The sequence below is a fragment of the Betta splendens genome, chromosome 11, assembly GCF_900634795.4.
Source record: "Betta splendens chromosome 11, fBetSpl5.4, whole genome shotgun sequence".
NCBI lineage: Eukaryota > Metazoa > Chordata > Actinopteri > Anabantiformes > Osphronemidae > Betta > Betta splendens.
Genome location: NC_040891.2, coordinates 2,806,525 through 2,819,223, shown reverse-complemented (window position 1 = coordinate 2,819,223; position 12,699 = coordinate 2,806,525). Strand labels below are relative to the sequence as shown.

Here is a 12,699-nt window from a genome sequence, read left to right as displayed (position 1 = left end):
GTTTAGGGGTTATTCTGTCAGGTTTTGGTTTTCTTTTAGTTTGAAAGGACTTAGTTGTCATCCATGTTGTCATGTTTTGGTTCCAGTTTCCATTTCCTGTTTTATGTTGAAGGACTTCCGGCTTTTGTTCATGTCACAGCTGTTTCCTGTCACTCCCGGTTCACCATGCACACCTGTCAATAATCAAGCAATCACCGCCAATATATAAACCCCGGTACTTACCATAGCCAGTCGCCAGATCGTCGTGTGTCATCCATCGCGTTCCAGCAGTTTCTTTGTCTAGCCTACCTTGTATTGATCCTGTTTCGTGTCCCTGACCACCGACTCCTGCCTACTCCTAGACAGTACTGTAGCCTGACTGATTCTGTTATCGAACCATTGCCTGTTTTTGAACCTGATCCAGCCTGCTCCCTTGTACCGAAATCCTGAGACTCTCTGTGTATGACCTGGACCGTTTTGTACTACGATTGTTGGATTAAACTTGGATTTTTGACCATCTACTTCGTGTCCCTGCACTGTGCATGTGGGTCCGATCTCTGCCTTAGTCTGACAGAACGATCTGGCCAGACTTGGACCCAGCCAGTGTTCAGCCTCCGTCCAGGTCAGTGACTGGTTTTGTTTTTCCTTTTTTTTCCCTGTCTGTTCGCCTGCGAGTACTAATCACTCACGGGGAGAATGGAGTTTTCATGCCCGAGTCTACCGGTGGATATGCGCGGAGACCTCGAGAGGTTCGCTAAGAAATATGCGGAAGCGCCCAGCCTTGAGGTTAATCTCCGCCACGTAAAGCAGGGCATCGAGTTGTTGACGGCTGAGTTTTGGTGGCGAGTATCCCGGAGTGCAGGCGTTCTATGAGAGACTCCATTCGCTGCAGAGGGATTTGGCACGTGCTCTGCGCGCATCGTCCGCCTGTATCTCCGCAGCCGTTCCTGTCGCCGTTCCAGCGGTTCACGTTCCCGTTTCTGCCGCCGTTCCAGCGGTTCACGTTCCCGTTTCTTCCGCCGTTTCATCGACTTACCCCTCCGTTCCTGTTACCGCTTCGGCGGTTCACGTCTCCGTTCCTGTTACCGCTTCGGCGGTTCACGTCTCCGTTCCTGTAACCGCTCCGGCGGTTCATGTCTCCGTTCTTGTCACTGCTCCGGCGGTTCACGTCTCCATTCCTGTCGCCGTTTCATCAGCTCCAACACAAGCTCCAGACACCGCCGTCTCTGTTTGTCATTCGGACCCAGTTACAGAAACCCAGCCCGCGCCGCTCCCAGTGCCTCAAACGACGGTCAGTCACAGGTGCTCCGGACGACGACGGCGAGGGCACGGTTCCAGGGACCAGGTCGCGGTGACCGAACGGCTCTCTTCACCGGCAGAGGATTCCTCTGATTCCCCTACTGATTGTGTCACGTCGATAGCAGGCATTCCGGACAGCGCCGTCCAGCGCATCCGCCGCCACTGTACTCGGTTGCATTCCTCTTCGCCCACCTGGTGAACACCGCTGATTCGACAGCAGACCAGGGCACAAGGGAAGACCTGTTTGAGGAGGCAGCCACTCTCATCTTGAGGGAACCTGCCCTGTGTGAGGCTCTGAGACTCCCAGGCCTGCAGCCAGCAGCCACTTCAGTCCCTGTGTCTCAGTCAGGTCAGTCATGTCACGTTCAGGTTCCCGTCCAGCCATGTCCCGCTCAGGATCCAGCTCAGCCAAGTCACACTCAGGTTCCAGCCCAGTCATGTCACGTTCAGGTCCCAGCCCAGTCAGGTCGCGCTCGGGCTCCGGCCCTGTCATGTCGCACTCAGGCTTCGGCCCTGTCATGTCGGGCTCAGGCTCCGGCCCTGTCATGTCGCGCTCAGGCTCCGGTCTTGTCCCAGCCAGGTGGCACCACACGTCAGACAAGTTCAATTCTTGCCTGGTCAGGCCCGACGTCTACTCCGTCGAGCTCGGCAGCTGCAAGCAGCACTGCCAGCTCCGGAGAGGACGCTGTACAGATGACTATATCTGGTGTTTAAGGGCTATCATCTCAGGGTGTCTGATCAAAACAACAATCTCTGTACAGGTGAGTTGAGGTAGAGGCAGAGACAGATCCAGATTGGGAAAAACTTTATCTGCATGAGGATCAGCAACACAGACTTTGAGTATATGGGTGTGTGTGGTTTTCCTACAGCAGAAACAAATACTAAGTATTAAGAAATTATCAATAAACAGTTAAAGTACAAGACATGACTGAAGCCTGTTAATAACATATATGAAAGATATACAACATGACTTATAGAAGCTCTATTACACGGACACATTGAGAACAAGCAACAGGCTTAGCGGTCGCAGCTCCAAAAGCTAGGCTACATGGCTAACGGTCAGTGTTCTAAACGTCACAAAATAATATACGAATACCTGCTATAGATAACTGAAAACTGGCGTCTCTGTACACAAACACCAACACAATAACTATCCATTATAAACTACATTACTTACTTTATTAGACGCACACTGCTAAATACTCATATTGTCTGTGCAATGCAAATGCGTCTTCCAAAACAAGTCTCCGCTGACACAAGGAAGACAGCTCTAGAGCGCCACCTACTGGTCAAAAAACAAGTTAAACTACATTTTTTTGTACAGACGCCGTTCCAATCCCTGTTGGCTCCAGTGAGGAGGCCACAAGCAGCACTGCCGGCTCCAGAGAGGAGGCCGCGAGCAGCACTGCCGGCTCCAGAGAGGAGGCCGCGAGCAGCACTGCAGGCTCGGTGTCTCGTGGAGTCTGCCTGAGAATGTTCCATGTTTGGACTCATGATGGACCCTTGTTTTGACCCTCCTCCGGCCTCCCTCCGGCCACCCTGCTTGTGTGCCTTGGCGGGGAGGGATTCGGTCCCTCCTCCTGAGACCACCCTCCGCCCGCCCTGGTTGGGGGGGGCCTCCGTGGGCGCCATGGTAGACGCCCTAGGGGGAGGGGTACTGTGAGGTTTTGGTTTTGTTTTAGTTTGAAAAGACTTAGTTGTCATCCATGTTGTCATGTTTTGGTTCCAGTTTTCATTTCATGTTTTATGTTAAAGGACTTCCGGTTTTTGTTCATGTCACAGCTGTTTCCTGTCACTCCCGGTTCACCATGCACACCTGTCAATAATCAAGCAATCACCGTCAATATATAAACCCCAGCATTTACCATAGCCAGTCGCCAGATCGTCGTATGTCATCCATCGCGTTTCAGCAGTTTCTTTGTCTAGCCTACCTTGTATTGATCCTGTTTCGTGTCCCTGACCACCGACTCCTGCCTACTCCCAGACGGTACTGTAGCCTGATTGATTCTGTTATCGAACCATTGCCTGTTTTTGAACCTAATCCAGCCTGCTCCCCTGTACCGAAATCCTGAGACTGTGTATGACCTGGACCGTTTTGTACTATGATTGTTGGATTAAACTTGGATTTTTGACCATCTACTTCGTGTCCTTTCACTGTGCATGTGGGTCCGATCTCTGCCTTAGTCTGACATATTCCTGCCGAGTCGCTAAGCCTTATGGGTAAAGTAATCGTTCTTGTGTTTACGCTGTTATAGTTAAAGTTAGGATTTAAGTAATGTTATAAATTTAGTAAAATTAATTAGGCCTTTTGTTCATGTGTGTTTGTAATGTGTTGTTATTGTTTTATGTGCTGCACCCTGAGAAAAGAGAGTGTGCGTATGAGTGACCTTCAGGGCGCAGTGATACATTGGATGTGTAAAATATAAATGGGGTTTGCACTTTGCTGTGGGAGTGTCAAAGGGACAGTCTTTTATTTTTTTTTTTTAACAAAGACTTGAATGTTGCAACAGTCACATAGGTGTAAACCTAAGTCAAATGTCAATGTTGTACAAAAAGTACAAAATCATGTGTCAATCATTGTATCTATAAGTGAGATGACGAAGCTAAAGAGCTATCTAAGTTTCTAATGATATGAAGATTCTTAAAATATTTTCATTGAATAAAACGCTGCTTTTTACAACAAATTTAAAGATGCAAACATGAAGAGTCTAATGCAAAAGTCATTCACCAATCATTGCAATCACTCCTTCTCACACCAGTTTCTGTTAGGGTGCATTACCCATAATGCATTGCGCTCCGATTTGCATATAATGCTGAATATTGAAATATTAAGTTTGTTCCTCAAGAAAAACTTAAGCATTTTAAAGAATAGCTAAAAGTGGTGAATACAAAAAAAGAATAGCTGATTTGCTTTATCTAAGAAAAAAACAAAACTGATCAGGCATTGGAAAATATAACATTGGCAAGATCAAACACACCATATTCTCATGAAACAATGTGGAAATGCAATTAACACAAGTTGCAGTTTACAAAAGTGGACTTTGAAAAACATGAAAACTACAATGTCAATCATTGAAAGGATCACTCGTTTTTAGTTTCTGTTAGGGTGCCACAATTGTTCACAATTTATTGTAATTTAATTTAATTAATTTAATTTAATTTTAACACCTGGATATATCTATATAAGTATATAATATAGTATAATATATAAGGGCGAAGGTTAAGAGCCTTTTCTGGATTAGAAAGTAATTTACGTAAATGCTTAATAGTAATAACATATTCAACATAGTGGCAACAAAAAAAAGCTGAACGTTGCAACACTTTGAAAGCTACAGGTCTGATGTAAATAAATAAATGCTGGAAGCATTCACTGTATGCATTCACTGTAAATCGGAGAAAAACATAATTTATAAAGTTTTTGTGAACCTTTTATAACTGAAACGGCCTGAATGCAAAAGTGAATCAGACATCCGTTTCTTGTTGGTTTTTAGGGTTCCTAACAGTCTTGTTTCTCCTTTCTAACCTTTTCGTGCTTCTGTTCCTACTCAATCCCTTAGCCCCCCTCATTTGGTCAGTTTCCTCTTGTGATCAGTGAGATGAAAATTAAGTGCAGAGGTGAGGCTGACTTCCCCTTTTGGCCCCAAACATCACGGTTTTGCACAAATTGCTTCCCTTGTTTTGGTATCTCTTTTTATTGTTTTATTCCTTTTACTTGTTACTTTTTTCTAGTTTGTTTTCTTTCAGCTTTTTCCTACCATAATGGGCCTTGCAGTTGGAAAGAAATTTTGCTATAGAAGATGTTTATCAGACAATGCTGTTGCCAGATTCAAGCAGATGATTCCATCATCTTTTGCCTCATTTTCATGTAGCTACACAGAGGAGAACAGTCACCTTAATCCTTATGAAGATGTTGATTGTCTTGTAGATGATGCTGCAGCTTGTCTGCATTCAATGTTAGACACAATGGCTCCTCTGAAGAAGAAGGCAGCGAATCAAAGGAGGTTAGCTCCAGGGTATAACTCAGAGATCCACAGCCTAAAGCACAGGACCCGACAACTAGAAAGGCAGTGGCATTCCAACAAAATAAATGTGAACTGCATTGCATGGAAGGACAGTCTAATAATATATAAAAAACACTTTGTGCTGCTAGAAAAACACATTATTCCTCCTTAATTGAGGGAAACAAAAACAACTCCAGGTATCTTTTCAGCACTGACTAAGAGTCATAGCTGTGTTGAGCCTACTACTCCCTTAAATCTCAGCAGCTACTTTACTAATAAAATTATCACCATTAGAGAAAACATTCAGCAGCAACTTCCTCTAAATTACAAAAATCACCCTCTAAATCTATCAACTTTAAATTTACCAACTCCCCGGCCTTACCTAGGCAGCTTCTTCCCCATAACTCATATGGAGTTAATCTCAATAATCAACTATTCCAAATCGTCCACTTGTCTTTTAGACCCAATTCCAACCAGATTACTTTAAGAAGTTTTACGTTTAATCGGCTCGTCCATATTAAATCAAATCAACCAATCTTTACTAATAGGCTATGTACTACAGGCTTTTAAGGTGGCTGTGGTCAAACCTTTATTGAAGAAACCTACTCTGGACCCTGGAGAACTAGTCAACTATAGGCCAATTTCAAATTTACCATTTATCTCTACGATTCTTGAAAAAATCGTAGCTAAACAATTATTTGACCACCCGAGTAGGAATAACCTGTATGAAGATTTTCAGTCAGGATTTAGAAAACATCATAGCACAGAAACAGCTCTGGTTAGAGTCATTAATGACCTTCTCTTAGTTTCAGACAATGGTCTGGTCTCTGTCCTTGTCCATTTAGATCTTAGTGCTGCATTTGATACAATTGATCACAAAATTCTATTACAGTGTCACGGGCAGTGTGTGAACGAAGGTGGCGGACCCACATGCACAGCTTCGGGAGACTCACAGGCTTAGATAGTGGCAGTTTAATGTTCTCACAAGTCAAGTACAGGCAGAGGTCAGAACCAGGAAAGCAGATCGACGAATGTACATTAACGACAGGTAGGCGGATGGTCAAACAGGCAGTAGATCAAAGCATAATATAAACTCAGGCAACGGTACCGACAGGGATTATCCAAAGACAACAAGACTAAAAAGGTAGAGACGGTGATCTACAGGCAAGTATACGAAATGCTGGAACGGAACAAGGTCAACAAAGTCTAACGATCTGGCAGAAAACAAAGGTAAGTGCTGGTGGTTATGTACAGATCTAATGACCGGATTGAAAACAGCTGTGTGATCACGTGACTCAAGACAAAGCAGGCAAAAGGCATGACAGAATAGAAACCAGAAGTGACTACCGGAAGTGTTCTGTGCTTGGTCCAATTCTGTTCAGCCTGTACATGTCTCCTCTAGATGATATCATTAGGAAGCATTCTATTAATTTTCATTGTTATGCAGATGACACTCAGCTATATATGTCTTTGGAACCAAATGAAACCGATCAACTAGTCAAAATTCAAAGTTGTTTAAAAGACATCAAATCCTGGATGTCCCAAACTGTCCTTTAACTAAATTCAGATCAAACCGAGGTTCTTAATATTTGCCCTAAAAGTCACAGAGACACTGTTAAGTCAAATAGTTACTTTGGATGACATAACATTGGCTTCACATTCTACTGTAAGAAACCTTGGTGTCATCTTTGACCAGGATCTCTCTTTTACATCGTATATTAAACAAATCTCCAGAATTGCCTACCTTCATCTTAAAATTACAGCTAGAATTAGAACCATCCTCTCTCAGAGCGATGCAGAGAAACTGATCCATGCATTTGTTACCTCTAGGCTGGACTACTGTACCTCATAATGTAGTTCCTTATGCTCCCAGCAGAACACTTCGTTCTCAAAGCGCTGGGCTACTTGTGGTTCCTAGAGTCTTTAAATATAGAACAGGGGGCAGAGCCTTTAGCTACCAAGCTCACTCCTGTGGAACCAGCTCCCTGTTCAGGTTTGAGAAGCTGACACGATCTCCACCTTTAAGATCAGGCTTAAAACTTTCCTTTTTGATAAAGCTTATAGTTAGAGATGGTTCAGGTAACTGGCAATGATTGTTAGTCACAGGAACCATCTCTTATTTAAGCTGCAATAGACAATAGCTGGGTGACTCATACACTAAGCTCCACTGTTTCCTTCTTTCTCTTCTATCCAATAACCTTCTATCATTGTTCCACCTTTATCTAACCTTGTCTCTTTCTTTTCAGTAGTGGTGCTTCTCCCCCCTCCCTTTCACCCACTCTGTCCTCACCTACAGGTATCATTGAACTCAGAGCTGTGTAAGTGATGGGCAGCTACAGATCGACCCATCCTGCCTGTGCCCTGCTGTTGCTTGTTTGTTGTTGCTGTGCTTTTCTCTCTCTGGCTATCCCTATGAGGCATTGTTGTGATTTGGCGCTATGTAAATAAAATTGAATTGTTTTTTTATACCTTTAAAATGTACTGTAAACCACTTTAGTCGTGATTCTTTATAAATATGTTTAAATAACAGAACGGATTGGGAAGCAACAAACAATACGTTATTATAACCTATTATAACGTTAGCCTACAGAAAGGGAATTTACATAAACAATAATATGTACATGACATGATTTACATGCAAATCACATATCATTAAACAAGCAGAAATTGGAGATAAACATTTTTAAAACAATTTCCCGAATAACTTTCATTTTTAAAAATGCTTTTCTGAAAAACCCATTTAGTGTTAGTGTATCAAACAAGCATGATTGTTATTACATAGTTTTATTACATTCCATTAGAAGGTAAGTACATATGAATGTTGTAATTCATTTACCACATTCTGTTAATTCAGAACTCAGTGCTCAGTTGAAGTTGAAATCCCTCCAGATGTTCTTTAAGTTTGTCCATCACATTCTCTCTCCTTTCTGCTGACACACTTGTGATATCACAATGTTCTACACCACAGGCTGCTTTAGGTCCGCTTAGACCTACACTGTTCTCAGGATTGTGTTCTAGTTCCCCTTTAGGTTTCACCTCTGAAACCAATATGGTTCGTATTTTGACAGTGTCATCCTCCATCTTTACAAAGTTCTTTAGTTCTTCCTCGTGAGGAACTGGCACTAGAATGACATGTCCCTCAGCCATGCTATGAATCCAAAACTCATGCTGTAGGTCCAGCTGATATTCCTGACCAATTGCATCACACTCTCCTCCACATGCATCAGAGAGCAGTAGCTTCTGGTTATGAGGATCAGTCAAGCACAACCTACCAGAGGTCACACATTGAGCGCTTGGAGTGTGACGCACAATTTGGGACGATTGTAAATCACTGATTTCTAAATGTTTCCCAAGCCTACATATCTTACTTGTATTATCAGTCATGTCACAAGTAATGTCTTTTACACAGAGAGCTTTCTGTGCAACATCATAGTGTGTGGGATGGATGGTTTTCTTATTTTTTAAAAGTGTGGGTGCTATCAGACCCTGCTCCTGTCCCCTTCCACAGTAAAAGCAATATCTCTCCTCCTCCTCCTCAGACCAGGTCTTACCGTCTGGAAGAAAATCCCATTGTTTCATCTGCTCCATACATCTGTCCTCAAACAACGTTGTGTCCTCAAATTTAAAATCAGTCTCATTATCCTCCCGGTTAGACATTTTTCTACCTCTTCTCTTGTGTCCTCCTGGGGTCCAGCTACTTCTGTTATTGCAGCTGTCTCCTGAAACAAGCAATGTGTGCTTTAGTTGTTTTTTACGTAGCCTTGTAAGAGTACTCCGCAGCCGGTTCTCCCTACGCCTGGATGCATGTAGCTGTCTTACAGCCTTCTCCAAGCAGTCAATAGCTTGGTTATAACGTCTTCTCCACAGTAGGGGGCAGAGCTGAGCGTAGCTGTGCTCCTTCGAAAGGTAGAATCCCGGAGGAGGGGGCAGGCGCCTCATATACCTTGATGGGGAAGTGGGGTGAGACTCTGGAGGTGGCGAAGGAGAAAGTTCTTGTTGGGGGAGCTGTGTAACACCTAACAGCTCTTGAGAAAACACAGGTATGTTTTCATGACTCTCCTTTTCTGCCACTGACCTCTGAACTGTGGGTTCTCCATTATCCTGCTGTATTCCTGCTCTTTTTGTTTTAGTTGTTGAAGATGACTCAAATACTGAAGGAAATGCATCTTCCTTTAATCTTCTGATCCCACTGTGAAGGAAAAAGGCATTGTAGGATGCTATGTGAGCATTAATAGTACATATTTTACCAAAGGGCAGCAACAAAATATGGTGCATTAAGTTCTAAGCCATAATTCATGTCTACTGACCTGCACCCAGTCAACTCAAAGCTATCAGGGGTGAAGTGCCTTGAACAAAAGTAGACAAAGTCAGTCTGAGGATCCCAGGAGTCTGTCCGGTGGGAGTTGGTAATCCAAAGCTTCCTACGAATTGCTCTTCTTGGCAATCTGGTCATCACAATGACAAATTATTATTCATAAAAGAACATTATTTAATTATGACAACGTTAGATGCATACATTTTGAGGATGGAAATTGGGGGGAGGCATCAACTTCACATAAATTCAACAAAGAACACATTATGTATTAAGTTATGGTAAATGGTCGGTATAGTTTTTATCTATTACTATGATGACTCTGCCTTTAGCTTCCAACTTAGTATCAAGTACTTGAAGAAGCCTTTGTTTGCTCCGCAAACTGTTAGTTGTTTCTCTTTCTCAGTGTGTATATTATGGTGATTCACAGATTAGTCAGATGCTAGTTTGTTCTCACATGTTTGTTCCTGCCCCGTGAAGTTATTTTTGTTTCCAGTTTTAAAATCCTTAGTTTTGCTCCTGCAGTGCAGAGTGATTTGCTATTCTTATTTGAAGAGGCTTTTTGTTTCATTCAATTAATTAGTCATTCAGCAAATTTAAAGTTTTCTCTTGCTTCAGCAGTTTAGTTTTACTGTATCAGTAATTGTATTTCATTTATTTGTTAAAGCAAAGAAAAAAAGATTTTATGACCTCCTGAGGAGGTGAGGTTCGGTAGAAATATTGATACATTTTAGTATCACAATGTCAATATTAATTCCATTCATCCATCCATTTTCTACAGCGGGGAGTTTCTACAGAGTCCAACCAGGTTTTAATACAAACAGTCTTTATTGTTCAGGTATCAGAATAGGTAAACGATTCAGTCTCCAGCACAATCCTCCACACGAGGAACAGACATACGACGGTGGTCAGACAGGCGAGGGTCGGCAACAGAAAGCTCTGAGTACAGTACCGGAGGGTTAGCAGCTCGGCGTCAATAGGCAGTAATAACGTGTAGACTCGGCGACAGTACAGACATGGGCTAGACAATCTCGGTGTAGGATTAACAGGTGTCAATCAGCAACAGGCAAACTCAGCGAAGGTACAGACAAGGACTGGGCAAGATACAAGGTCGGACTCAAAGAGGACTGGTAACAAGGCTAGGAACTATAAATGCTGGAATGCGGAAATTAATCTATGACAATCTGGCAGACGTCTAACTGGTGGTTATATACTAGTGTGATTGCTAATTTCAGACAGGTGATGTGATGTTAGCCGGAAGTGAAGTTGGCAGCAGGCATAGACTAAGCAAAAACGGAAATACCAAAATAAACCCGGAAGTGTTAACCAAAACATGACAATGCGGGGTCACAGATGATGCTGGGGCCTATCCCAGCTGTCTTTGGCCTAGAGGCGAGGTACACCCTGGTCAGGTTAATATTAATTCCTAAAATAAATAATCACCATATTGATTTTCATTTTTAATAATTTAACTACCGCTCAAATCTTTTACATTTTCAGGCTACAATTTCACAACCGACCTGTGACTACTACAAAGAACAGGCATCTACAAACCTGTAATGTGAGTACAGAAGGACTCCATCTGAAAGCACACTGCTGTATTTTAGTTTGATTACCCACCACTTAGGTAAAGGTCCATATAATAGCTTTAGAACAAATCAAATCAGCATCCTTAGAGCATATTACCCTGATTGAAATAATGTACAAGCTTACTTGTGGAAGGTGATCCCTGCGTTACGGGTCTCACGGTTATCCCGAGATTTGCAGCCGCCTGCTGAGCAATGTCTTGGCATCTGGAAAAATTTTAGGAGAAAAACGATTGTATTTTGACAAATATTACTACTTATAGTTTAGTAGTTAATTCAGACATGAATTGTTTATCTAAACAAAGAACAATGTCGTATAAAAAATTTAAATAGGCATTATTTTACAGTTTTGAAACACAGAAGCACTCTGAGCAGTCAGCTGCTTCAACATTTTGTTTTTCTGTTGAATTCGAGCCAACTTACAACTAATTACCATAACTGAAAATAAATAAATAAATGAATGATTAAGAGTAAGCTTATGTAAAAATAAGAGTTGCATTTTAACTTTAAGGCCACGTCTTCAGATTCCCCAAACATGGTCAAAAAATAAATGTATTGTATGTAAATGTATGTAAATGTAATGTAATTAAAACCATAAAACATAACCGGAACAAATATAATGAAGCGTTGTCACCTATTCCATCAATTGGTTCTACAATTAGATGATCATAAGGTCGCTTTGTACCATATCTGCTAACTAACTGGTTAGTTGATCAAAGTAGCTTCCATCGGTTTCTCTACATAATTATGTTGTAACGTGAAATAATCTGCAGTTGTTATAATAGTCAACGGAAAAGATGGCATACTGTCCAAAAACAACTTCAACAACTTTAATACAACTTAAGTAAAAAAAAAAAAGTATATAATTAATTTAGACATTTTTACATCCGAATTCTAAGTATTTGTTTGTTTTTTTTTACTTTGGCATTGTTACGGAATGAACGGGCGGTCTGTAAGGGTGGACCCGATGTTAGCTGGCATGACCGCGAGCATTGCGAGGAGTAAGACGCTAAAGATGAAGAGTGAGTGTTACTGAATATATCCTGTATTTGATTATATGTTTGGCCTCACCGCTGGGTAGCACTGTTTGTCTTGTTTGCGTTACAGCTCTTTATGTTAGATACGGGATGAAAGGCGACGCTCAGTGTGCAGTCAGACCTGGGCAGAACCGCCTTACTGCTAGACTATGAAACTTGATTTTTACATGTGAATGAAATGCTGCGCAAGTCTAGTTGATTTGTGACCTTGTATACGGAACGCCCACTTATTAAAACGATTACAAAAATTGGAAATTACACAGGGCCGGACGACTTCACGACTCAAACAAGCACATAAAAGGTCCGCTAAAACCGGAATAAAAGATGACCTATTAAAACCACAGCATTACCCCTGCAGATTTAGACTTTACGAAAATGGCTGCTATTTCCTTCAACCACCTTTTCCGCGTTCTGTCTTCTTCTTCTTGCCATCTTCTTTTCCGTGATGTTTTATGGTTGGCAATGTTATAACGCCACCAAGTGGA

At 42.1% G+C, this 12,699-nt stretch overlaps 1 protein-coding gene across 6 annotated transcripts; it reads right to left on the bottom strand.

Moving 5' to 3' along the window:
- Positions 1–2,066: 2,066 nt before the first annotated feature.
- thap7 (THAP domain containing 7) lies at positions 2,067–12,699 on the bottom strand. Of its 6 annotated transcripts, XM_055512633.1 has the most exons (5): positions 12,565–12,683; positions 11,305–11,384; positions 9,587–9,724; positions 9,355–9,468; positions 8,988–9,247 (listed from the first exon to the last, which is right to left on the bottom strand). In XM_055512633.1, the coding sequence occupies exons 2-5, from the start codon at positions 11,382–11,384 to the stop codon at positions 9,127–9,129; spliced, it is 453 nt and encodes a 150-aa protein (XP_055368608.1). In that variant the 5' UTR covers positions 12,565–12,683; the 3' UTR covers positions 8,988–9,126. The 6 variants fall into 6 exon arrangements, with proteins under 6 accessions (XP_029023331.1, XP_029023332.1, XP_029023334.1 ...); XM_029167498.2 differs by having other exon boundaries at positions 2,067–9,468; positions 12,614–12,699; XM_029167499.3 differs by having other exon boundaries at positions 2,067–9,468; positions 12,565–12,681.

Coding starts and splice junctions, on each gene's coding strand:
- thap7 (XM_029167498.2), bottom strand. CDS start 12,646: ATGGCAAGAAGAAGAAGACAGAACGCGGAAAAG. Junction 11,385..12,613: donor GAAGACAGAACGCGGAAAAG/GTGGTTGAAGGA, acceptor AAATTTTTCCAG/ATGCCAAGACATTGCTCAGC. Junction 9,725..11,304: donor GCAGGGATCACCTTCCACAA/GTAAGCTTGTAC, acceptor TGTGATGACCAG/ATTGCCAAGAAGAGCAATTC.